This window comes from Lissotriton helveticus, chromosome 1_1 (assembly GCF_964261635.1).
Source record: "Lissotriton helveticus chromosome 1_1, aLisHel1.1, whole genome shotgun sequence".
In the NCBI taxonomy this organism is placed as follows: Eukaryota; Metazoa; Chordata; class Amphibia; order Caudata; family Salamandridae; genus Lissotriton; species Lissotriton helveticus.
The window spans coordinates 2,073,496,864-2,073,524,362 of NC_136057.1; the positions used below are offsets into that span (position 1 = coordinate 2,073,496,864).

At 42.3% G+C, this 27,499-nt stretch overlaps 1 protein-coding gene across 1 annotated transcript in view; it reads left to right on the top strand.

Moving 5' to 3' along the window:
• Positions 1-27,499, top strand: part of LOC144755902 (putative ferric-chelate reductase 1) — a 328,302-nt gene that overhangs the window by 170,584 nt on the left and 130,219 nt on the right. Inside the window, exon 6 of the mRNA XM_078645292.1 lies at positions 17,691-17,882. Within this exon, the coding sequence (XP_078501418.1) occupies positions 17,691-17,882 (192 nt within the window). The remainder of the gene's footprint in view (positions 1-17,690; positions 17,883-27,499) is intronic.

The window sequence follows — 27,499 nt, forward strand, 5'->3', positions numbered from 1 at the left end:
TTCCTGGCAGAGTCTTCACAGGTCCAGAAGTGTACTGAAGTGGTGGTGTCAGTGGTCCAGTACTTATACCCAACTAGGCCTTTGAAGTGGGGGAGACTTCAAAGTCATGACTGTGAAGTGCACAGAGGTCCTCCCTTCCTGCACTGGCTCCAGAACCACTACGTTGGTAAGCAGCCCTTTGTGTGGAGACAGGCCACGACCTATTCAGGTAGGTCCAGTTCTTCCCTCTCATCCTGCCAGGATGGCCCATCAAGTTACACCTAAACTCCGGTTGTGTGTGGCTGTCTAGAGGTAACACCCAAAACCCAGCTGCCACCATTCCCAAACTTGTACCAGAGAGAGTCAACAGGCACCAAATGGCTAAAGTAAGAAAATGCCAACTTTCTAATAGTATAGCAACAAGGGGGTTTAGGCCCGAAGAACAGGACCTAAATAAGGCCGTATAAAGTACTAATAAGAAATGAAACCTGGCTCCTTTTTTACTTTCAAGCCGTATATTTAAAGCCAAGATCAAACGAGCCCATTTCGGTTTGATCTGGTTATTTATTTAACCTTTTCATTTATGAATATTTATATCTTTTTTTTAGTTCATAAATATATGAAAAGAGATCAACACTTGTTCATTCTAGAAACATGTACAGTATTGAAAAAAGAATCAAACAACATACAGATACTTATGACATTACTACATAGAACAAATGACCAACATATTCATACACCAATTCCAATTCATAAAGACGAAATTCCCTTTTCCCAAAACATTTAATCAAGTAAGGGGAATACCTAACACTGGGAACAATTTATGCAAACAGTAGTGGTTAAATTTCCATTGCATTTCCCTCAAACTGTACATAAAAACAATTCACAATTCCTTAGTGTTAATGACATTCCGACGCGTTTCAAGTCCCGGGGACAAGTCCAGGGCCTCTCATCAGGGCTTCTTATTTATAGATACTGGTGTAATCTGATGGAAGCCACTTTCACCATCAGGAAAACTCCTACTGGTTCGTGAAGGGAAATTATAGCAATCCCTGAACGGGCGCAATGATTCAATTTTGCTGTTATCCTGTACTAATTAATTTACGATACGCATGCCAGAAGGTTTCTGATTAATATGAGCCGGTACTTTCTTTACGGTATTTGACTTTAGATAATGCTTCTATCACAATATTGAACTCAAGGATTATTCCGCATCTTTAGATGCAGCTTGGAATTCCTCTTAATCAGCCTCTTCCATCATCCCTTAATGACATGAATGATTTCAACTCTCTCACGCGATCATTCGTGTTGTGAAGAGATGTTGTATGGATAGAAATATGGGTGTCTTGGGGTTGAGAATGGAAAATAGATTTGCCCCTTAATAGACCTAGAAGCATGGGATTGACTACCCTTGGGTGGTAATATTCCTGTGAAGGGACTGGAAAGCTCGGATGCTGATACTCAAGGGAGTGTAAAAACTACTTAATTTCAGAAATAGGCACATAATGAATCTATTAGATTAGGTTCATGGAATGTGGCTCATACAGGCTAAAAGTGAGGCAAGTGTACATTGGCCAACACAATAGCAAACTCAAGACATTATATGCCGACAGGAAACTGGGGCCACAGATTATATTTTTATAAATGGTTTCTGCCCATTCCAGACAGAGGCAACATCATCATCATCATCATCAGGAAGAGCAAAGGAGGGCCTCTTAACTCTAATCCCAAACACCCTACCAATAAAAATAAAGAAGTTTGAGTGCCTGAGTGCCCAATTCCATATGCCCCAGGCAGAGGATGACAGTGAGGGTGCATGGCTCCTAATAAACTATTATAATAATAATTTTGGGGGGAACATGCACTTAGTGGTAGCTGAGCTGACCAGGTAGATAGGTAAACTAGCTAGGTATGTCAGCAATGGAGCCCTTAGTTCTATATGGGTGGGTGACTTTAATGCACATCTGTGCAAGTATGAACAAGATCGAGTTTGTGGTTTTTAAGATATACTGGGAAACCCTATGTACCACTTCACTCACAATGAATCCGGAAATAGTTTAAACAGGATGTTATATACTATGAATATGGCAATAGCCAACAAGCCAAATTCATTAACAGGTAAATTAGGAAAAACATTTAAACGGAATAGTCATGAATCCACTAATGATTTTATATTAGTGTCTAACTTTTTTTAGTGATTAGGTTACCCATGTAGATAATCTATTTATGGTTTTAGTGACAATGCAATTTTATTTACACAGCTGAGTCTGGACCTCAGTAAAGTAATGCAGCCTCGGAAAACAGAAAACCCAACTCTGGCTAGAAAGAACGGTTACCAACTAAAGTGGGCCCAAATTGATAAGTTGAAACTGATCCCAGAAATTATACCAAACATACTGGAGAATATTTTAAACTGCCTAAAATTAGAGCCCAGCCCAGAATCACTCCTATTGCAGTTTGTAGAATTGCTAGAAAAAGTAAAGCTAGCCTTCACCTGATATAAACTGGTGGACAAACCTGCATCCAACTGCTGGTTTGATTCCCCATGCACAAAATCTCGAAAAGCTCTTCATAAAGTCCTGAAAATCAGCCTAGGAATGTACTCCAAAAAAGGTCATTACGCAGGGAATACAAGACAGGAAGGAAGAAAAGAGAAAGGCATATGAGGGAGGAGGCCTGGGCTGAAATTGATCATGCAGCCAGTACGGGAAATAGCAGAGACTTCTAGAAGGTAATTAATGCCCCCTGTTTTAAAAATCCCAAGGAACCAATGCTGGACACTCATCCACTCACCCACGCACACAAGGCTCTACACGACCTGGGCCCCAAGTACCTCAACGACCGCATGACCTTCTACACGCCCACCCGCCAGCTACGATCAACCAGCCACGCCATCGCCACCGTACCACGCATCCGCAGAGCCACCGCCGGAGGAAGATCCTTCTCCTACCTAGCAGCCAAGACTTGGAACTCCCTCCCCATTCAACTTCGACGTACCCAAGACCATCTCTCCTTCAGGAAGCAACTCAAGACCTGGCTGTTCGAGCAGTGACACACCCCTCCCACCCAGCGCCTTGAGACCCGCCCGGGTGAGTAGCGCGCTATATAAATGCCGTGATTGATTGAAGCTTGGGTGGCACAGTTTGAACATATCTTTGCCTCCAGTATGCCCCTTTGATATCCTAACCAATATAGATACCAAAACGCTGGACAATTTATCTTTCTCACAGTTAGAAGTAAGAAGAGTTCTGGCTGCCTGCACTGCTGGGAAGGCTCCTGGCCCTGACGAAGTACGAATAGACTATTTTCAGGAAAATCAAGATCTGAGGGCCCCTTTCATAACTAATGTCTTCAACAGCATAGCTAAAGTTGGCCCTCTGCCTTCATGGAAGACCAGTGTAATCGTCTCTCTATATAAAAAAGGGGACAGGGAAAACCCGCATAAATACAGGCCAATCTCTCTGCTAGACACAACTGTTCAGCTCATGGGTGGACTGCTTCTAAATAGGCTGGAAGAGTGGGCGCAAGAGAATAATATTATTTGCAGGCACAGTATGGGTTCCAAAGAGGTAAGGGCATGATAAACCAGTGCTTGAATCTATCTTTAACCATAGACAAATATTTCAGAGCGAAGGGTGGCAAGATCTATATGGCTTTTACAGTAGCAGTCGGCAGTAGGTGTTTCTGTAGGGCGGTGACGTGGGCAGGGGGAGGGGCAGGGTGGGGGTAGTAATGTATGGATTACGGAGTTTTACAGGTAATTAAACATTTAAATAAATAAAACGAATTTCGTTGCGCGCACTGCATCACATTTTGTGATGCAGTGCGCGCAACGAAATTCGTTTTATTTATTTAAATGTTTACTTACCTGTAAAACTCCGTAATCCATACATTACTACCCCCCACCCTGCCCCTCCCCATGCCCATGTCACCGCCCTACAGAAACACCTACTGCTGACCGCTACTGGGCTTTTATGGATCTATCAGCAGCATTTGAATGTGTGAGCCACTCTAAACTATGGTATATAATGGAGTCATTGGGGATTGACCCTGCTATAATTAATTTCATTCTCCAATTATATTCCCATGCCACTGCATGTGTTCGCTATTGCAAAAACGGGGAGTGCTCCCGCTTTTAAAAAAAATATATTTGTATTAAACAAATAGCCAGCAAAAATCACAATACATAGGAGATCTCATAATACCAATAGATCATCGGGGGATAAAAGAAGAATACAGGATTACATGATGAGGGACATTATGGGGAAGTGGACACATCGAATTCAACAGTTCGGTGTGGCACACAAAACTCTTCTCTGTAATGATTCCAGGGTCCCCATGCCAATGACCATTTCCGAGGGTGTCCCCTGTGGGAGGTTGTGATGCTCCCCATAACTGGGCAATGTTCCTTTTTGCAATCATGAATCCCAAGGTAGCCCACTGTGTCTGTGCAGAGTTTAGATCGGTAGGCTCCCATATATTCAGGAGGGACCTCCTTGCCTCCGGAATCAAAGAGATCCCCAACACCTTATGTATGATATCATGAATTTTGCGCCAGTATTCGGAGACATGTGTACATTCCCAAATGATATGAAGAAAGGAGCCAGTCAGGCCACAATAATGTCTACACTGATCAGATTCCGACAAGCCCATATGTACCAGCCGGGGTCCCGTGATATAGACCCTATGCAAAACTGTAGTAACGTGGGTCCAGACTGAAGGTAGCTTTTAAGTAGATTTATTAGCACAAGTTACAAGTATACAAAACCCCACCAGGAGCGCCTGGCTAGGTGCTCAGCCCAAGACCAACTGTGATGAATCAGGTCATAACATTCTAAATGACATCACATTTACAGAGTTCCACTGGTGGAGTAGAGGAAGACATGTGAACATATTTATTAAGATATTACATATCCTCCTTTCTCAAAAAAAACACAAAGAAGGAAACTTAGGTAAGAAAATAACACACCACAGAAAAGCAAAAAGTGTGGAGAACCAGAAGTAAAAACATACAAAAGAAAATCAAAGAGAACTGAAGAACCAGCAGTAAAAGTAAAGAGAAATAGAAGAGAGATGAGGAAACATACTAAAGACAAATAGAGATTCCATATCAGATCCCATTATAGACATATTACTCATCCTCCTCTCTAAACACGAAAAAGAAAGGAAAGTTAAAGAATAGGCAGGAAAACCATCAATGGCAGTTCAAATCACACCTACTGGCCAGGTAAGCTAGAAAAGGACAGCATAGATCAGGGGAAAACGAATAGACAGTGAAGGAAAAGAGTAAACTCACTCAACCTTCACTATCACATACAAGAAGAATAAAATACACAAGAAAAATTCAAACTGGGCTACAGTGGAAAACACAAATCAAGTATAATGAACAAAACGCCAAGAGTAACTTAACCCATGCATTACGGCTAGTGAGACCATACACCCATTAAGGGTAAAATTTACTTATGCATGGGTATCCTCGAATGGAGGAAAACAATGTGCACAGATACAAAATTGAACTAAACCCACACTAAACATCAGAAGAAAGATAAGATGTGCACAATAGTGAGGGCATTAAACAAGCAAACTGAAGTGCATATAATAATGGGAAGACCCAACAAACATTCGCAAACTGAAATGCATATAATAATGGGAAGACCCAACAAACAAACCTAGGAAATGTCAATAATTATGCATAGTAAACTGAACACCCCGTGAAGAGGTCTACGTTGTGCACTGTAATGACAGGACTCAACATCCTTTCGTGATACCCTTAATGGAGAAAACAAAACAATGCGCACTAACAGACAGGAGTATATTCCTGAGAGACACCACGACTCGTGGTACAGATTGTGCACTGTGAAAAGGAAATACAGAAAAATATGCACTGCAAAAAAAAAACTTCAGACTTTGTATACTGAAATAACATGAAGTAAGTATTATTTGGGTAAGAACCCAAAATAAAATGAGAAACATCTCTTGCCAACTCTTAAGAAAGAGAAACAACCATACAGCTACAAACCTTGAACCGACTGAAGCTTAAATATAGTACTGAGAGACAAAAGTAATATGCACTATACATAGATAATAGAAAATGAGGACACATGCACGTAAGTTGAATAATAAATTGAAGTGTGCATACTCTACAATAAATAAACTGCACGCATAACTGTATTATCATACTTATATAGACTGTACTGTGCTTGAAATAATAACAGTAATACTGTACGCTAATAATGCGTAAAATAAAGTTGAAAGCATGACAATGGTGTGCCTGAAAAAAAACGAGATATTAAAATGTAACATTCTTCAACACATGAGAAAACATTACATAAATGCAATAAGATGCACCATTGCCAAAATGAAATGCTAGATGGCAGCGTAACCTTTTTTTGGATTGTGAACTTATCGTGTTGCAACATCAGCCTCAAAAAACGTTTTACTCCTTAAAAAAAATACCGACTGAAAGACTCTTCGATGAAAAAATAAATTTTGCAAAGTGGCACATTGCAGAACGCAGACTGTAAAAGAATTCCGGAAAAGTCATTGACTGAATAATAAGAACACACGATGTCGCTCACAAAGTCTTCAAAAGAATGATCAGACTGGTGCCAGTTCCGCTGTCACTAAACCCCATTGCTCATCTCACAGAAAGGAAAGTTTGTCACCTCAAAGTGCGTCATATCGGCTTGTCTCCTCAACCAACCGGTGTATTAACAAACAGCTCGACAGACTGTTCATGGCAGCACGCACAGATGACGGCCGCCGAGTGGCTCACGGCACGCTCCTGTTGAAAAGCGTGCAGCAACAGCATCAGGAACACCTCAGCTTGTTAACGTCACAAGAGGAGCTGGAGATTTCTCGAGACACTGTGCGAAAGGTAGGCCCCTCGAGCCGATTGAAATTTAAAAGCAAAGCTTAACTGCCATAGTCATATAACATGTCCTTCGGATGAAAAGTTCCCAAATAAATTGAGCAAGCCTTCGTTACTAGGACCTTTCTTGCCACAACCTCGAAATATCCTTTGCCAGTTAACAAATACATTTCCCTTCGCAAGTAGGACATTTACCAGTAAAACGCTGGTACAAAAAAAATGCCAAAAATGTGTCCCCATCAGCTCGAAATAGAAAGCCAAAAGTACGTCATCTAAGCAAAGTAAAGCAGCCAAATATTTTCTTCCTTTATATTGGCATATTGTGCAGGTTCATCAATGACCAGAAAGCAGTTTAAAACGAGCTGCGCAGCTTTCTTACATAAACAGTCTCACACTCTGCGCAGAAAACGTGCATTCCACAAGATCCCGGTTTTAAAAGTCTTTTTTTAATTTTTCAGTCACTAATAGAATACAGGAATACTCCCGCACCAAACTGCTTTTAACCCTTAACAGGTGGCAAGGTCATACTCACAGCCCCTGTTACCTCCTTGTCTTTAAGTCTGCACACAATTTCTTTTCGTTGCTTTGGGTTTCTCGTGGCTATGAAAGCTTCTACTAATTTCTTTCAGAAACTTGAAGGAACAGAAAGGTTGATAGGCTCTCCCAAAACGTAGATTCAGGATGTTAATGAAGAGAGACTTTTTTACCTTTGCCAAATTCACTGCTGTAGACAGGTTATGGTTGTAGAGTGTCTTGTTGACAGGAACCAAGTTGAAGTACGATGAGGGCGACCGGTGCTGAGCTCACTGGTGGGGCTGATTTCTTGACAGTTGGTTCACAGCAGTGCAGATAGGTAAATTCCAGATGTATCCAATTGAAGTAGGTAGATGCAGGTTCTTAAGACCAACTCGTCGCCAAAATAAATGTAGTAACTTGGGTCCAAACTGAAGGTAGCTTTTAAGTAGATTTATTAGCACAAGTTACAAGTATACAAAACCCCACCAGGAGCGCCTGGCTAGGTGCTCAGCCCAAGACCAACTATGATGAATCAGGTCATAACATTCTAAATGACATCACATTTACAGAGTTCCACTGGTAGAGTAGAGGAAGATATGTGAACATATTTATTAAGATATTACAAAAACCTTCAATTGAACCAGTCTCAGCCGAGTCGGAATAGCAACCTCTTTCGGGGAGGACACTGCCATCTGCCAGTCTTCATCGTCCAATTCTAAATCATCTTGGACCCACTTAGCTCTCAGGCCTTCGAGGGGGTCCGCCCTGTGATTAATGAATTTTTTATAGATTAAGGGTATCGTCTTTTCAGGGAGGTGACCGTCAAGGATTCAGTCTTCAAGCGGTGAGGCCTCAGGGGGCTCTGCTTCCCTGGGGAGTGCAGCCAGGAGCGAGTGCCGGACTTGTGCATAACAAAAATATTCTGAGCTAGACAATCTATATTCCGTCTGCATCTCTGCGAATGATTTGATCCTACCCTTTCCCCAGACATCTCCAATGGTGGAGATCCCAATTAGATCCCACTTATAGAACCCTTTTGTCCTCCAAAGGTTGCCCAGATTTTCAGAATCAAAGAGTGGGGTGGCCAAAGTCAGTATATCTCTCCAACCCAAGGAGCTGTTAGCATCAAACCAGATCCGAACAGTATGTTTGATTGGCCCCGTTAGTCCAGGTTTTGCCTATCTTCGAGTACAGCGCCCTGCCATACCCTCCCCAGGAAGAAGCCATTTATCCATGGCGTATGCCGGATCACCCACTGGACAATACATACAGTGGTTGATCGCTGCCAGTTGAGAGGGCCAGTAATACCTTCTAGTGTCCGGGAGGGCAATGCCTCCATCGTACCAGGGAGTATTAAGCCTAGCTAACGCAATCCGAGGTCTAACCTCCCATAGTAGGCTACGCTGCAGTCCCTCAACTTCCCGGAAATAGTTTGCTGGCACTACATCTAAAGTATTCTGAAGGGCATATAAGAAGCGAGGCAACGCCATCATTTTGAAGAGGGCTGCTGAACCAAACAGAGAGAGTGGAAGTTTCCTGCAATTAGCAATGTCACTCCTCAGCCTCTGCAAAGGGGGAAGAAGGTTGCGGGCATACCTCACCGCGGGGTCCAAGGAAATATAAATACCCAAGTATTTGAAACCATCCGTGATGATATGAATTGGACAGTTACAAGGAGAAACCTGAGGGTCACCTTTTAATACAAACAATACAGACTTCCCCCAGTTAATGGAAAGCCCCTGATTTTTGCCAAAGGAGGCCAAGACATCAAAAACGACAATCAGAGACTTCCGGGGCGAGGTCAAATAAAGCAGTATATCATCCGCGTATAAGGATATCCGATATCCGATCCTCCCATTCCGAGGACCATCTCAACCCCCAGATAGATGGTTCCCAACGCATCCAAGCCGCAAGCGGTTCCAGGGCAAGTGCAAAAAGGAGGGGGGACAGGGGGCATCCCTGCCGGGTGCCCCGACCGAGCTGAAATGGTGCCGAAACCTGTTGTTTACAACTATTTGGGCCATCGGTTTAGTGTATAGCAGCCGAACCCCTCCAATAAACTCTGGGCCTAACCCAAATTTAGTCAGGACCGCCCACAAGTAGGACCAGTCGACTGTATCGAAGGCCAGGGTCGCGTCGAGCGAAGCGATCACGGCTGGCTCATTTAGAGTATGGGCTCTAGCCAGTACCCCATGAAGCCTGCGCAAATTAAGAGCTGTGTTTCTGTGGGGCATGAAGCCTGACTGATCCGGGTGGATCAAGCCGGTCACCACTTTTATCAATCTGTTAAACAGAAGCTTGGCCAAAATCGTAGGTTCGGCATTGAGTAACGAGATAGGCCTATATGAGGCACAATTAGTTTTGACTTTACCCTCCTTATGGATTACCGGCACCGATACCACCCTTTGGTCCCTAGGCAAAATCCCCCTGTCCCGTGACTCAACATACATATCTCTCAGATAGGGCGCTAATTTATCTGGCTTTAGCTTGTAGAGTTCAATTGGGAGTCCGTTTGGGCCCTGTGCCTTCCCAAAATTTAGGGAACGAAAGTGGTTGATACCTTTCCCTACTTGGGAGTTCTGTTCGACAAAAATCATACCTGGTCAACTTTGGTGGCAGGCAGGACCCTAGGTATGGAGAAGGGTTTGACAGCCATTATGTCTTTTGCTAAAAAGTTGGGCGCACGACCTCTAGACCAAATAAAAAAGATCTACCAGGCTAAGACCAAATCAGAGGTTACGTATGGGGAAGGTGTTTGGAGTATGGAGCCATAGACTCTCTTCAAATCCTTGAAGACAGATTTTTTAAGAGCTTAGTCTCCCTTCCCTCTTCTTACTCAAACTATATTTTACACATAGAATTGGGATTATCCTATATGTCAGATACCATTAGATTACCTCCGATCTTATTGAGGTTTTCTATGTGGCGTAGGGATACCGTAAACCTAACGCAAATTATAATGAAAAATTGTTTTAAATTGGAAAACAATAAGATTAGATGGCTGAGGTATGTAGAGTCAATGTTGACTGCTATTGGGCTAGCAGAATTATTTAAGGACCAAATTGCGTGCAGGAAGATCTCAAAATAGAAACTTCCATGACCAAATCTAAAGGATTCATACTAAACAATTAGTCTGTGTATATCAGCTGATCCCACCCATGACAGAGGGGGGATGGAGGTATTCTTACTTAGTAAGTACCACTATAGCACAGTACAGATACAATTTATTGAGGTTCCATATGAACCTGATCCCTCTGAAGCTGGGCTATCCGGAGAGAAGTTTTAAGCACTCTGAACTGACGTTGTGTCCATGTGATAATCAATCACCTCAGTCTGACTTACACTTAGTTATGTTTTGTGGGCTTTACACGAAAGAAAGAGAAGATTTTATCATTCCGATTTTAAGGCGCTACAATTTTAGACAATGTCTGGTAGTCTTATATTTTTTAGAGTCTTTGCCTGACCCTTTTGAATGTTTTTCGATAGCCACTTTTTTTGTGGGCCTGCATAAGGAGGAGAAAACTCTGGGGACCTTAGATTGTCTGGAGCCTCTATTCTATAACTAAGCTGCAGATAATGGGTAACTATTTATGTTCTGTATGTGGCCCATAAGATACTCCTAAAAACACGGCAGGTTTTTTATTCCATTTCCTAAGTTTACAGCAATGTTTATTTATGATCTGTATAGGTAATTTTAGCTACTACATGGGTAATTTACAAAAATTAGACATTCATTTTTTTAAGTAATGAACTGTATTATTATGATTATTGTCAATATTTTTCTGTGCATTTATGATCTGTATTTTAATATATCGAATAAAGAATTTATTGATTGATTGATTTACTCATGCTAACTTCAACAACATGAAAGCTTTGACCTAGATGCCAGGAATTCTAATTGTTCACATTGGAGCAATGGTTATTATTTTTTCAGAATTCTGTCGAGTTGTTTTGAAATTCATGTTTTATAGGTGCAAACAGGTCGTTATCAAAGCTAAACCATACCTAGAATTTTGAATGTTTACACAATCAGGTTTTTATTTTGTCTACAAATAGGTTAGGGAAAGTAAAGAATGATTATCACAGTCATCTTTTCTCGTAAATGGCTTTTCAGATTGAAATTGCGCAATCTCGTCAGAGGATAGGGCACTATCCATGAAGTCCCGATCCTCCGAGGAGAGAAACGGGAGCTGAATAATTCGAAGTAGCAGATGAGATCCCTCCTCCGGCCTGGTAGAGACCGCAGTATAAACAGTCTGAAAATGAGCTGCAAACTTGTCAACTATATCCTGCCTCCTGCTTTTTTAAGATTGCCAGGGGAGTCAGGCATGGGTGCGTCCTTGCTCCGTTTCTTTTTTGCATCTACACAAATGAAGTTGAGGCAGCCCTTTTGTCCCCACGTTCAACACCTGCTCCCTACCAATATTGGCCTATGCCTACGACATGGTGCGAATTGCCAGAACGGGGGTAGCCTCCAAAGACTTATAACAACATGTGCGTTTTTTATGGCATCACTGGACCTGAAAGTTAACAAAAAAAAATCCTTTGTCATCATAGCAGGGGCTGGTAGCCGCCAAAGAGTTCCATACTTTCACATGGAATAATGCAAAATAGAAGTGGTTGATACCTTTCCCTACTTGGGAGTTCTGTTCAACAAAAATCATACCTGGTCAACTTTGGTGGCAGGCAGGACCCTAGGTATGGAGAAGGGTTTGACAGCCATTATGTCTTTTGCTAAAAAGTTGGGCGCACGACCTCTAGACCAAATAAGAAAGATCTACCAGGCTAAGACCAAATCAGAGGTTACGTATGGGGCAGGTGTCTGGAGTATGGAGCCATAGACTCTCTTCAAATCCTTGAAGACAGATTTTTTAAGAGCTTAGTCTCCCTTCCCTCTTCTTACTCAAACTATATTTTACACATAGAATTGGGATTAGCCTATATGTCAGATACCATTAGATTACCTCCGATCTTATTGAGGTTTTCTATGTGGCGTAGGGATACCGTAAACCTAACGCAAATTATAATGAAAAATTGTTTTAAATTGGAAAACAATAAGATTAGATGGCTGAGGTATGTAGAGTCAATGTTGACTGCTATTGGGCTAGCAGAATTATTTAAGGACCCAACTGCGTGCAGGAAGATCTCAAAATAGAAACTTCCATGACCAAATCTAAAGGATTCATACTAAACAATTAGTCTGTGTATATCAGCTGATCCCACCCATGACAGAGGGGGGATGGAGGTATTCTTACCTAGTAAGTACCAGTATAGCACAGCACAGATACAATTTATTGAGGTTCCATATGAACCTGATCCCTCTGAAGCTGGGCTATCCGGAGAGAAGTTTTAAGCACTCTGAACTGACGTTGTGTCCATGTGATAATCAATCACCTCAGTCTGACTTACACTTAGTTATGTTTTGTGGGCTTTACACGAAAGAAAGAGAAGATTTTATCATTCCGATTTTAAGGCGCTACAATTTTAGACAATGTCTGGTAGTCTTATATTTTTTAGAGTCTTTGCCTGACCCTTTTGAATGTTTTTCGATAGCCACTTTTTTTGTGGGCCTGCATAAGGAGGAGAAAACTCTGGGGACCTTAGATTGTCTGGAGCCTCTATTCTATAACTAAGCTGCAGATAATGGGTAACTATTTATGTTGTATGTGGCCCATAAGATACTCCTAAAAACACGGCAGGTTTTTTATTCTATTTCCTAAGTTTACAGCAATGTTTATTTATGATCTGTATAGGTAATTTTAGCTACTACATGGGTAATTTACAAAAATTAGACATTCATTTTTTAAGTAATGAACTGTATTATTATGATTATTGTCAATCTTTTTCTGTGCATTTATGATCTGTATTTTAATATATCGAATAAAGAATTTATTGATTGATTGATTTACTCATGCTAACTTCAACAACATGAAAGCTTTGACCTAGATGCCAGGAATTCTAATTGTTCACATTGGAGCAATGGTTATTACTTTTTCAGAATTCCGTTGAGTTGTTTTGAAATTCATGTTTTATAGGTGCAAACAGGTCGTTATCAAAGCTAAACCATACCTAGAATTTTGAATGTTTACACAATCAGGTTTTTATTTTGTCTACAAATAGGTTAGGGAAAGTAAAGAATGATTATCACAGTCATCTTTTCTTGTAAATGGCTTTTCAGATTGAAATTTTGAGATTAGAGGCAATGAAAGTTATGGAGTCAAATTTCTTTTCATTAACTCTGTTTAGAGCTGGGCAGACTGTCAAGTTTCTGCCAGTGGTGCTGCCGCTCGCAGTCTTACACTGATATACCAATGTACTTGTGGCTACCATCTGAGTACATGAGACCATCCAACCCCATCTAGAGTGTATTGTTTGATGATGTTCGGGAATGCGGGGGATATCCTGGTCGTCCCAAACAGGAGAAAAAAAATAACCCCCACATCTTGAGAGAAAATGCTCAAACTCTCAAATGGAGAGTTTGTTTCTGTAATACAAAAATGTTTGCTGAGTGAATGAACCATGGCATCCTCTCAGCAAATAGGCAGTGCCTTCAGAGCAGCCGCTGTGGCAGCGGTTCCTCTGAAGGCACAGAGGTCTTTGCCAGCCAGGTTGAGATCTCTAAATAAGGCGGGCAATAATCTGCCAGGGTGGTGAAGGTAATGGCCTCTGCCACCCCGTTGGACAGTGGGCCACCTACCAAACTATAAATGAGACCCACACAGAGCTAAGTTCATTATGGTTTTGCGTGACAATGTAGTAGGTGAAGGTTAAGGGAGTTAGTGTTCGGACATACGGGGCTCTTTAGAGTTTGGCAGATGCAAGACCTCTCACAAGAATTGTCAAATATCCTCTCTATCCTATTTAAAATGTGCACCGCTCTGTACAAATTTAGTGGATTTCCCATCTGTCCTATTTAGAGTGTGTACGTGGATTGAATAGGAATGGTGGGATATTCACCAATCTTTTGCTTGATAGCCAACATATAACAACCTCTGATTTTTATGTTCGGAATTATGTTTTGATAATGTAGTTTAACCTTCCTCCTCTACATCATAATTGTGCGACATAAATTTACATGTGACTGAACTACATTCTAACTCTCACCTTTATGCCTTAATAAAAATCGTCTTCATTCAAAATTCTGAATGCAACTGAACGCATCATACCAATAACTAAAGCAACACGGTACTTTTATTTTCTGTACTGTTAAAGGTGTTGCTCTTCACAAACATTCACTAACAATGAAACATTAAGGATTATCCCATACATTTCATCCAAGGGAATCCCTGCTGCAAGTAGAACATTGGAAAGCACTCTCAATGAGTTTGTTAGAAAACGTAGGTATTTTGTGACTTCTGCTCGTCCATGTGGGGAGTACTGCTTCAACGCTTGGAAGCTGTTACAGGACTAGAGCTTTTTGATTTGGGTTTCAGTTTCAGTTTAATTTTTAGATCTGGCTTGACCGAACAGTTTTTACAAAACCTTATGTGATCTAGTAAAAAAGGTCTGAAGAAGCACTTCTGAGAGATGGGATTTGGCTCCACCAAAATGCTGAGAGCAAGGTCTTATTGGTCAGAAGTTATGTGCTTCTGATGAAAAAAGAATGCTTCTGTTGCACTTTTTGCCATGCAGTAAAGCTTATATTTAAGACTGCCACACAGAGTTGGTTCTGGGGCAAGATATTAATCAAAGCAATAGACTTGATCTGCTCACCAGGAAAAGTTACAAGGTCAGTAGGTCTAACTTATTTATTATGAAACGAATATAATAAAACCAATACAGTGTTAAGAGAGGATTGTCATTCTACTTTACTAACATTTGCAGACTGATCACCCTCCATGTTACCAAACTCAAAACAGGACTGGCAATTACCAATAACCTTCAGCTGTGTGTCTCAAGTGAAACGAGCAGTTCTCCCAGTGTATTCTGGTCCATATTTGCAAGTTACAGTCCTTTTCTTTCAGATCTTTGATTGTTTTATGCCCAGTCACATGTGTTTTTCCATTCATGATCTCTTTGTTGTAAAACAGTGGGTACTGAGTGCAAAACCTTTTTGCAGCCTAACAGTCAATGACCAGTGCCTTCTTAACTGTCCAATAAACAGTATTTTACTTCAGTGGTCTTTCCATTCTGGTGCAAGCCATTGGCCTTGGGAAACATTGTATGCTAAACACCTTTCATGTGGTTGCATTTAAAACAGGATTGGGTATCACCAATAACCTTCAGCTTTGTTTTTCAAGTAAAATCAGACTCAAGAGAGCTCCTGAAGAGCAAAACACGTGTCTGGGGATAACAAAATAAAAGACTGGAGGAAAATAATATTTATCAAGCTAGAATAATGAAATATTGAAATATCTTAATAGTTTACAAGTTTTTCTTCACTCACTGTAATGCAACTTTAAAAAAAATTGACCACATTGTTGGGAATGCACTGAGAGGGCTACTGAGTCATGTTTCGCTTGAGACCCACAGCTGAAAGCTGAAGGCTATTGTTGAGTGCCAGGCTTGTTATACGTGCTGCCTTATAGATGTTATTGACAGTTTGTTGCAGGGGATCTCAAAGGTCACCGTAGCTGGCACCAGTTTTGGGGTTGGTAAACTGCGTGGTAAATCCTCAGAGTAGAAGGTCTGCACTTTATGAACACTTGTTATGCCATTTTAGGAAGGGTACAAATTTGTTGTTTTATAACGTCAGAGAGAGAGTCTTTGTCTCCACCCAAATGTACAGATTTTGATTGGGCAGAGGTTGCGTACTTATGCAGAAAGCGAGATATTGTGTTATACCGTTTATTCTTTGGGACTGCTTATGCTTTATACAGCAGAAGTGAGTGGGTATGGAAACAAGCCATTGATGAACTTTATAGCCCAAATATGTCTATATTATGATACGGGCAGTAGGCTTGACTTATTTATTGTAAACAACATATGCTAAAGTAAATTGTTGTTTAAGGTGGGATGACACTGTGTTAAAGCTTGGAGAGGTATTTTGTTGCAGGGAATTTTGCATGTAACCCAGGGACGGCTGCTACCTACTGAGAGTGGTGGGGTGGGCAAATGAGTGATGGAGGAAAACACATTGTGCAACATTACACTAAATTGCCAACATGCATTACATAATCATTTTAAAATAAAAAATTTAACTTTAAAACAGTACTGTAATGCATGTCTGCGATTTAATGCCCATTACAATTAAAATGCACATTGAAAAAAGAAAATTAACTTACCTTGCTGCATGTCCTCGCCCTGGCACATCCTCGCTCCGGTGTCCTTTTCCTCTACAAACGAGCCCCAGCCAACTCCCCTATCCAAGCCTGGTTCTGCTCTTATGCTATAGAGCAGCATGAGAAAAGCGCCACGATTGGATAGTGAGGGCTCTCTCAGTGCTCCTAGGAGCATCGGAGACCCTTGCTTGCTCTCAACCCAACTGTCTAAGACAGCTGGGTTGAAAGGTTTAAAATACGTATGTCTGGTTGCCTGTCACAAACCACATCTGAGATCAGCCAAAGAAGGGAACTTCTCAAAGTGGATTTCATTACCTCCATGCCTGAATGACAGACCTGTTTTCTAAGGAAGCACCTTCACCATTTCCGTGTTAGAAGTCATGATATAATGATTCTAGGCCATATATGGAGAAGGGACGATGTTTATTTAGGCCTTAAAAAACCGTTTAGGCTGCTCTAAATTCATATGTAGGCAGCACTACAAACAGATCTGTAACCACTTGTGTCTTTCATCCTTACTCATTGGCAACCTTAAATAATGTTATCAGCCTAAGAATCAATTGAGTATTTAGCCCATTTATTATACTTATTGCCTATTTTGTAATTTTCTCAAATTTTGAATTTGATGTTGCGATCACAATAGAAGAAGGGATTTCTACAGTCCAAAAAGTTCTTCAGACTATAGAAACCCTGCCTGATGTTGTCAATCTTCCTCAGATAGCATGGAAGTACAGTCTCGTCCAGCGGAATATGCTAGATGTCTTAATAGTCACACCAGATTCTCTTTTTCCATCTTAGTTATCAAGGATATCACCTGTGTGACCTAATTGAATTTTTAAACTTTAATTGTGCTAGTTCCGTTGTGATTTATGTAAAATTGATATTACCTTCCACTAACCCTTATTAGGTACTCGGAGGTATTGTGACTCACCTCGAACCCGCATGCATCCCCTCCTCTTTTGTTCATTCAACTAAGTACAACAGTTAAACATGATAGACCCAATCATAAAATTAGAAAGCTCAATGGTGTTCATCTGTATAAAATAGCCTGTATATGACAACTGTGTGGGTGCTACTTTGACCCACCTCTCCCCTGGTTCTAGTTGCAGATTACCAGTGGTAACTGTGTCTCAGAGAAGAACTGTTTCAGCAATCCCCGTGAATGCAATCCTGCTACCAGCTCAGACTGTTTCTTCATGTCATCTGCACCTGCAACTGGGGGTGGCTTCGTGTTTGAAATGAGTGCCCCATCAGATGGATACGTGGCGATTGGATTTTCATCTGACAAATCAATGGTAAGTATTCCCATTTTAATATCTGAAAGGCTATCGTGCAAATATCCTGAAGAATATTATAATTATGTCTAATTTGTAACCATTTATTGTCCGGCATCTTTCCATGTAACACAAAATACTGTTGTGACTGAATCCTAATGGCTGGGGCGGGTTACATACCAAAACAGATCACTGAAGTTTCAAAACCTATATGCAGGAAAGACATCACTGATTCCTATATACTAATGTAAACGCGCAAAGCACATGGACATGAGAAGGGGTGATTTGTATTATAACTAGAGCATCGTGTGGTAGCGCATTGTCATTCGCACAATGCACATTTTCCATTCAATTGGCCACTAACTTTTCATAGACTTACAGCTTTACTGATAAAAGTATGTAGCATACAGCACTTAAATGATAATGTGTGGAAATGGGATTTCTATGAATATTTATAATTTTCGTCTCCAGTTAAAGTGGGTTTATTTGTATTGAGCCTATTACAATCTTCCAGCACACTTCAGATTTGCATAACCTGTGCTTCATTGTTGCTTTCCTAACTGCTGAATGCATACAGTTCATTTACATTTTGTTGTGTGTTGCAAAAATAGACATCATTCACTTTAAAAACTCCTCTCACTTTGCAGTTAGTGAAAGAAAAGTAAACACCAATCCCATGTTAAAACAGTAAGCTGCAGCTTCTCAGAAGAACTCTATCGTTCAAACACCACACATGTGACTAGATAAACAGATCATTTAAATGCATCTTCATTTATTGCTTGGAGTTTTCTGATCAACCAAAAATCAGGAAAATGACCCACAGTTTTGGAAACACTGGTCTATAGCAGTCTAATGTAATCTGTGAAATGTGATGCATTTATTTTTTAACCTCAGTGTTGTGTCTGGAACTACTAGCATACCTCATAAGAATTTCTATCAGGGGAGGCCTGGATCCCTCTGCCATGCTACTAAGGCAACATAGAGAATTCCTCCCAGAAATCTGCTCTTACTTTCTAGACACTGAATTGTTTATGTTTGTGGGAGCTCAAAAACAACGCATATCAACACTGACTCTACGACACTTAAACCTCTGCTCTTGGTAATCCATCCAATTCCTTACCGCCATCTTGTGTGTAAGCACCTATATCTAGCGATTTATCTTTTAAAACATTGCACAAATTATTATCACACCCAGAAATTACATATTTTAGCCTGTATCCCAACATCTGGTCCAGTATTGTGGTATTTACTGTAGTGCAGAGAAAAAATTTGTTTTTGAATTAAAAAAGTTAATGCAGCATTTCAGTATCCCATGTAACTCCCATTTCCCGAGAGGAATCTGTGTGTAACTTTCCATTGTGTGTTGCCATGGGTGTTCCTATAGTTTATAAACAAGAGATTGGTATAACTAGGATACATTCTGGACCACAAATACTGTGGACATGTTAGTATAAGTCTGATCATATCCACGTCCAAGTTCCTATAGTTGTTCCCATCCAAAAGGCCACGCTAAGGAATATTTATGCTAGAAGGAGCTAATTTGGTTGTCCTCAAAGACTGTAACATCAAAATCGATTTAAATTATTCTACCGAAAAAACCTCTGGAGTAAATATCCGTATTATGGATAGCCCAACAGATAGAGCACCCTGCGCAGATTGCAGAGCACTGTCTAGATCACCTCTTTTCAAACTCACATTTTTAGGCATTCTAGATGTGGTTCCTATGGTCTAGATAGACCATTATTTTATTTTCAATTGTGCCTGAATAAGACATTAGCAGAACAAATTTACATAAAGTAGAGTGTTGAAGCGGCGCTATCATAAGTAACAAGAGAAACAATTGATGCCAAATTGACTGAAGTGTCCCCACTTGATATGTAATATACTACTTTATTTCTGCTTGTGAAAACCATAAAAATAGTTCAAGCATAAATTAAATCAGGTGTTGAAGAAAACAATCCTGGCCACAATTTAGAGAGCAACAACATTTTCCCCTCAAGAAATAAAATACATTTTTATGAAGGATCTGAAATATGGCCATAACAGAGCATAATATAAAATGACAGTGCCTCATTACCCCCATTGAAGACCGGTCCTAATCCAGGCGGATTCAAACAAAGTGCGCAGCCATCTAGCTTTAACCAAGGCAAGTTCCATCTCATAAGTCTGTCTGAGTAAAACCCAGACCTCATTAGCACTAGGACTGGCATTATCAATCAAGACTCTAGCTACACCGAGCCGAGCACATGCTATAATAATAGTCGCCAGCCAGTTAACATAGCTAGTAGCCTCCTTTTTTTCCCCAAAAATATTTATTTCTCCATAAAATTGAAAGTTTGGGCTAAGGAGTTAACCAAGAATACTGGAGACCCCACTCCAAAACCTATTTAGCCTTGGACAGTCAACAAACATATGCCTGAGGTCTGCAGCATACACTTGACACTTCGGACAGAATGACTTTTCAGAAGATCGAGAGGCCCACTTAGATATAATCTCTGGTGTAAAATGTAGCATGTATACTACCCCGTGTTGCTGCAACTTTAGATTAACCGATGTTACGCCTCGTTCTAATACACCCTTGGATTCCTGTATTTCCTCTGCCATTATTTCAGCTCGGATGGCCCAACTCAATTTAGCCGTGATCTGTAAGCCATTGTCACTGGCACTAGCCAAAAATTGCTGATAGGCTAGACCAATAGCCCCTCGGCCAGAGTACGTATATATGCTGGGCAATATACCCAATGAGTTCGGCATTGATAATACCTTTTTGCTCATATGAAAAAGTCTCTGACCGGTAAATACTTAAAAAACGTATTTTGCAAAAGGCCAAACTCGTCTTTAAGCGCAACAAATGAGCGGAACCCCTGTCCATCATATAGTTGACCCAGTCGGGTATTGCCCTTGCATTGGTAATCTTTCCCAATAAGATCCTGAAATATATTGGGCAGTACAGGATTACCCCATAACACCGTGTATTGATGCAGCACAGGAAGCGAATATTGCTTACTGATATCTTACTGATATCGTGCCATAGGTGCCTTTCTATCTAGTGTTTCTAAATTTAACTATTAATTTAAGGCAGATAAGGGTCTAGAATGACTCGTGATAAATTCTCAATATGTATCATGTTCCATAGAATGTACAACGCATACATTTACAACGCATGCCTTTACAAAGCAGTTTTTACATCGCATCATCCTTTACAACGCATTCTTTTGCATAGGGGACGCGCCAAAGTAAGTAAGTAAGTAAGTAAGTAAGTAAGTAAGTAAGTAAAGAATTTGTATAGCGCACCACTCACCCAGAGGGTCTCAAGGCGCTTGAGGGGGGGGGGGTTCGTTATTTATTAAATAGCCAGGTTTTTAGTTGTTTTCTGAAGGAGAGGTGGTTCTGTGTAAGGCGGAGGTGGTGGGGAGAGAGTTCCAGGTTTTGGCCGCTAAGTAGGAGAAAGATCTTCCTCCCATGGTGGTTTTTCGGATGCGTGGAATCGCGGCGAGGGCTTGATTGGACGATCGTAGTTGGCGGGTGGGGGTGTAAAAGGTTAGGTGCGTGTTGAGGAATTTGGGTCCTAGGTCGTAGAGGGCTCTGTGCGCGTGGGTGAGGAGACGGAACGTTATTCTCTTGTTGACGGGGAGCCAATGAAGGTCTCTCAGGTGGCCGGAAATGTGATTGTGGCGGGGTAAGTCTAGGATGAGTCTGGCTGAGGCGTTCTGAATGCGTTGGAGTTTTTTCTGTAATTTGGCTGTGGTTCCGGCGTAGAGGGTGTTTCCGTAGTCCAGTCGGCTAGTGACAAGTGCATGGGTGACCGTCTTTCTTGTTTCGGTGGGGATCCATCGGAAGATCTTTTTGAGCATACGCAAAATGTTAAAGCAGGAGGATGAGATGGCGTTGACTTGTCTGGTCATCGAGAGGGAGGAGTCTAGGATGAATCCTAGGTTGCGAGCATGGTCCGTTGGTTTGGGCGCGTTGCCTAGGGCTGGTGGCCACCATGAGTCGTCCCATGCAGAGGGGGATGATCCTAGGATGAGGACTTCCATCTTGTCTGAGTTCAGTTTTAAACAACTATTCTTCATCCATTCGGCTACGTCTTTCATCCCTTCATGTAAGTTGGTTTTGGCGGTGTTTGGGTCTTTGGTGAGGGAGAGGATCAGCTGTGTGTCGTCAGCGTAGGAGATGATGTTGAGGTTGTGTTGGCGTGCGATGGATGCAAGGGGGCTCATGTAGACGTTGAAGAGGGTGGGGCTAAGCGATGATCCTTGTGGTACGCCGCAGATAACTTCAGTGGCCTCTGATCTGAAGGGGGGGAGGTGGACTCTCTGGGTTCTTCCGGCGAGGAATGATATGATCCAATCCAATGCTTTTCCTTGTATCCCGACGTTGCTGAGGCGTTGTACAAGGGTGCTATGACAGACCGTGTCGAATGCTGCGGAGAGGTCCAGGAGGATAAGGGCAGCTGTTTCCCCGTTGTCGAGTAGTGTTCGGATGTCATCTGTGGCTGCGATGAGGGCGGTCTCGGTGCTGTGTTTGGCTCGGAAGCCGGACTGTGAGGGGTCGAGGGAGTCGTTGGACTCGAGGAAGGTGGCGAGCTGACTGTTGACGGCCTTCTCTATGACTTTGGCAGGGAAAGGGAGGAGCGAGATGGGGCGGTAGTTCTTAAGTTCAGTGGGGTCTGCTGTAGGTTTCTTCAGGAGGGCACTGAGTTCGGCATGTTTCCAGCTTTCCGGGAAGGTAGCGGTGTTGAGGGAGCAGTTGATGATATCCCGAAGTTGGGGTGCTATGATGGAGTCGGCCTTGTTGAAGATGTGATGGGGGCATGGGTCGGTTCGGGATCCAGAGTGAATGGAGTTCATCAAGCGGATGGTGTCTTCGGTGCTGATCGGGTTCCAGGCGCAAAGGGTGGTGGTGGGGTGCTTCAGTTCGGTGGTGAGGGGAGTGGACTGGTCGCCGAAGCTGTTATGTATGTCAGCGATTTTACTGTGGAAGAACGAGGCTAGAGAGTCGCAGAGGTCTTGAGAGGGAGTGATGTCGTTGGTGTCGGCGCTGGGATTGGTAAGCTCTTTGACGATGCTGAAGAGTTCCTTGCTGCTGTGGGCGTTGTTGTCCAGTCGATCCTTGAATGCAGATTTCTCGGTGGATCGGATCAGCTGGTGGTGTTTGCGGGTGGCGTCCTTGAGGGCGGTCATGTTGTCTGTGGTTGGGTTTTTTCGCCAGGCTTTCTCGAGGGTGCGGCAGTTCATTTTGGAGTTCTTGAGGTCGTCGTTGAACCAGGAGGCTTTTTTGCTACCTGGCTTGTTGTGTTGCTTTTTCAAGGGCGCTAATTCGTCAGCGCAGTAGGTGATCCATTGTGTGAGATTGATGGCTGTTTGATTAGGGTCCGATGATTTGGCGGGAATCTATCAACAATCTATCAGCTTGCCGTGAGGGGAACGGCTGCCCAAACTTTGTTTTGTGTCCTGCCGTGAGGGGAACGGCTTCCTCACCTGTTTATCGCGCCGTGAGGGGAACTGCTCCATTAGACATCATAGCACCGTGAGGGAAACGGCTTCACGGTATTCACAAGCAACCGCCTATAACTCTCAGTGACCCAAGGGGGAGCAACGTCAGACGCACGCTGGCGCCAGCCCTCATAGCGCTCCCGCCCCCACGCATCGTGGGACGCGCGCGGCGTGCGCCTGGCTAAGCCCGGGCAAAGGGCGGGCCGTCTGTGGCCGTCCGGGGCGGGATGAGGCCGGGCTGGGCCACGGATTATGGTTTTGCAGTTGAGGATTCATATTCCCTAAGTGAGACTTTTAACTCTTGACTTTGGGCAGGGCCCTGTTACAGTCAATATCTTAGTACAAATGTTTGTAACCCTTGTAATAGGGTAATTTGTTTTGTACGCTTGTTTTGTTCTCTTAAACATTTAAGTACCTAAGTAACTATAAAAAGTTTTGATCATGTCTAAAACTAAATTGAACAAAACTGCATCTGGGCTGGCCACCATAGACAATTACTTAGTGAAAGTGGTCAACAAAATCAATAATGATCGGAGAGCCTCGCTAGGAAGGGGGAGTCCTCCTGTTTTACACCCAGTCACTCCTATCCCACTGGTGGAACCACCAGTGGATGATAGCTTTGATCTGGGTAATCGGGTGCCCGTAATGATTGAAGCGCAGGTTCACTCTGAGCTTTATCAGGACATCCCGGATACATCTATTCAGGCAACGGAGCAGTGTCCCCCAGTCCCCAGAGCAGTGAGGGCTTGTAGGAAACCACTATCTAAACGTGGGAGGAATCGCAGCAAGAAAAGAGCAGAAACAATCCAATTACCCCAAAACAGGCCCTCTGGTGGAACTGACCTACAGGAAAGAAATAGCGCAGCCAGTATAAATATTAACCCTGAGCAATTTGAATTATTAGTCTGTGCCATAGAAGCCAAGATAGAGGCCAAGATGGAAGAGATCATTAAACCCCTAGTGTTTAAATTGGATACTGTTGCTCTAGAAGTTAACAGACTGGGAGGTTTGCTAGCAACACATCTAGCCTTGGCTGAAAGAAATAAGGTTGTCACTAAGGGTCCTGCTGGAGAGGGGCAGGGTACTAGTAAAAGCATTTCACATCAAGCCAGCCAGTTAATACCAGCAATTGAAACTGCTTTGCCTGATCCAACACCAATAATTTGTCAGAATAAACAGGCTATAGCAGTATCAGAAGGTAAATTGGGTTTTAGAAAGGTAAAGAAAAGCCGCTTTATTAATCTTCCCCCTGACTGTGCACCCTATGTGGTCGTCCTAACTAATGTCTCGCCTATTGATCATCATCCTGCTCAGCCCCATGAGGAATCCCATGATTCACTTAAAAACAAAACAGTTTCATTGCTGAACAAGAGATGTGGCTTTCCAATTACCTACTCTGAGCAAATACTGTCCACCAGAAGAGTACATTTGATTGGCCCGTCTAGAAAGACATGTAGTGGGGATTGTGTAATTGTTAATTTCAAACAGCCGCAACATGTTGCAACAGCCTTGCTAAGAGCAGCCTCCCTAGTCTATGATGTGAATAGTGTATGTGTGCGTCCACTTGGCTACTTCTACACTCATCTCATTAAAGCACCTCCTGATCTTAGTAGAAGTAGACCATTCACTCCTATTCATCGTCTTGCCCCTGAAGTAACACAACTTAACAATCCTGATAACTACTGTAGGAATGGGTTTAATGTTGTGATGTAAAATAGATTTGACTTACTCTCAGGCCTAGAGGCGTGTGATTGACGTGAGGATTCAGGGGAACAGGGTAGGGAGATACTAGCTGACTTGGGAGGCAAAGAAGCCACACGGGAAAAGAGGAGCCATAACAATGTAATTTCCTGGAACATTGCGGGCTTGGGTGCTAAGATGCAGGATTGTTATTGGATTAGGTACATAAAACAGTATCATATAATTTGTTTGCAGGAGACCTGGTCCATTAAATGCAATCATTTTCTAGAAGGGTATAAGGCATTCTACGTCCCGGCCATTGCAACCACCAGGGGAAGACCTAAGGGGGGATGGTTACGTACATCTCTGTTGCACTGACTTGTAAAGTACGTAGAGTACCATCTGCCAACCATGGAATTATTGGTTTAGTTTTAATTGGAGAAAACTGTATAGCTGGTCTGGTTAACTTTTATAATTCTGTCAATCCATGCTCAAATTCTAGTCAAGTATCTGCGTTGAATGTTTTTATTAGCACGTCAATGAAACAGAGTCTTCACAATCTCATGATTATGGGCGACTTTAATGTCCACCCCTGTGGTGACCCCCTTTTTAAGTGTATTCTGGATCTGAACTGTGCACGATCTAATGGTTTACATTTAGAACATACGATTGAGGGGGAACTTTTTAATGACTTATTGAATGACCTGGATGTGACATCGACCATGGCCTTGATGGATCCCGCCAAGAGTTTTGAGATCCCGACCTTTAAGGGGCATGGGAGGGGAACCTTCATTGACTTCGTATTAATTTCTTTATCAATGCAGTCTTTTGTGGACTCTTTAACCATTGAAGACAGTGAATTCAGTGACCATAATCCACTCACTGTTCACTTGATGGGACCGTGGATAGCCAAAGAAGGGCGGAACCATACTCAGGGTAGGGTGAGCACAACTGATGGGAGACGCCAACTGAGATGGTCTATGATCACCCCAGATCTGCTGTATAAAGACATCAAAGTCATTTGTGCAGATGAAATCACTACCTGCATTCACGAAGGCGAACAGCCGAGTAAGGTACTTAGTGCGTTTCAAGGACTCTCGGATAAGGTCTCTCAGCTGCTGTCGGTACCAGTAAAAAACTTAGTCAATGTGGGACCAAAGTGGTTTAACCATGACTGTCCCAAAGCAGCAAGTAACCTTAGGATGGCTCTAGTAGCTAAACCAAGAATACAGGCGACGGTCCAACTCTGTCGGAAAGAATATAAATCTACTATTGCCAAACGTAAGGAACTCCTAAGGGAAGAGGCCTGGAATGAGACCCTTGATTCCACCATTTTGAGGTGCAGCTCCAGATTCTGGGCTGTAATGAAAAAACCTTTTTTGGTTCATGAGCCCGGTGATGGCTTAGAATGTTACATACCAAAGGGGGAGTAGGAAGCACACTTCAAGCAATTATACTGCTGCCCGATGGATGAAGCTTCTAACCTACCGTCTTGCACTACCAGGGAGCAGCTTAGCATTGATAGGGGTGAAGTCATTGAGGGTATTATGGGATTAACAGCCGGGAAAGCACCCGGTCCTGATAGGATCCCTCCAGATCTATTTAAGTCTGAGACAGCCTTCTGGGCTCCTATACTACAGTCTGTTTTTAACGCTGCAGTGAAAAGTGGTTGCCCACAATCGTGGGTGGTTTCTACGATTGTCCTGATTATCAAAAAGGGTGACAAGTGTAGCCCACACTGTTACAGACCTATTTCATTAATAGACTCTATGGTTAAAATAATAGGAAGGATACTCCTGCAGAGACTCTCAGACTGGGTGGTGGAAAATAACATCATGTCCGTCTCCCAGTATGGATTCTGCAGTGGTCGCTCAACAATATCTCAATGCCTTAACCTATTTTTAATTTTAAGCAAGTATACAGTAGCTCATAGGGGTACCATCCACCTCGCCTTCATAGACCTGTCCTCGGCTTTCGACTTTGTGAACAGGGGGAAGTTGTGGCAGTCCATGAGGGCGAAGGGGGTGGACAGTGGTATTGTCGATTTCCTTATAGATCTTCACAGCAATACCAGAGCTAATGTCAGATACTCTCAAGATCTGAGCGTTACAAACAATTTTGACATTAGAAAGGGGGTCCGACAAGGATGTATTCTGGCCCCCTTCCTTTTTAACTTTTATATTAATGATTTAGATAGTGTTTTGCAGAAGGTACCGGCTGACTGCCCTAGAGTCGGCAGGCAGGGAATTCAAGTACTTTTATATGCAGATGATGCAGTTTTAATATCCAGAACTGAAAGGAGCCTCCAAGTTTTATTAAATGCTTTTAAGTCCTTCATGACAGATAGAGACCTTATGATTAATAACTCGAAATCATTTGTCATGCAAGTTGGCCAACAACCAAGTAGGAACTTTTTATTTAAAATTGATGAAGCGGTAATCCCGATATCAAAAACGTTCTCCT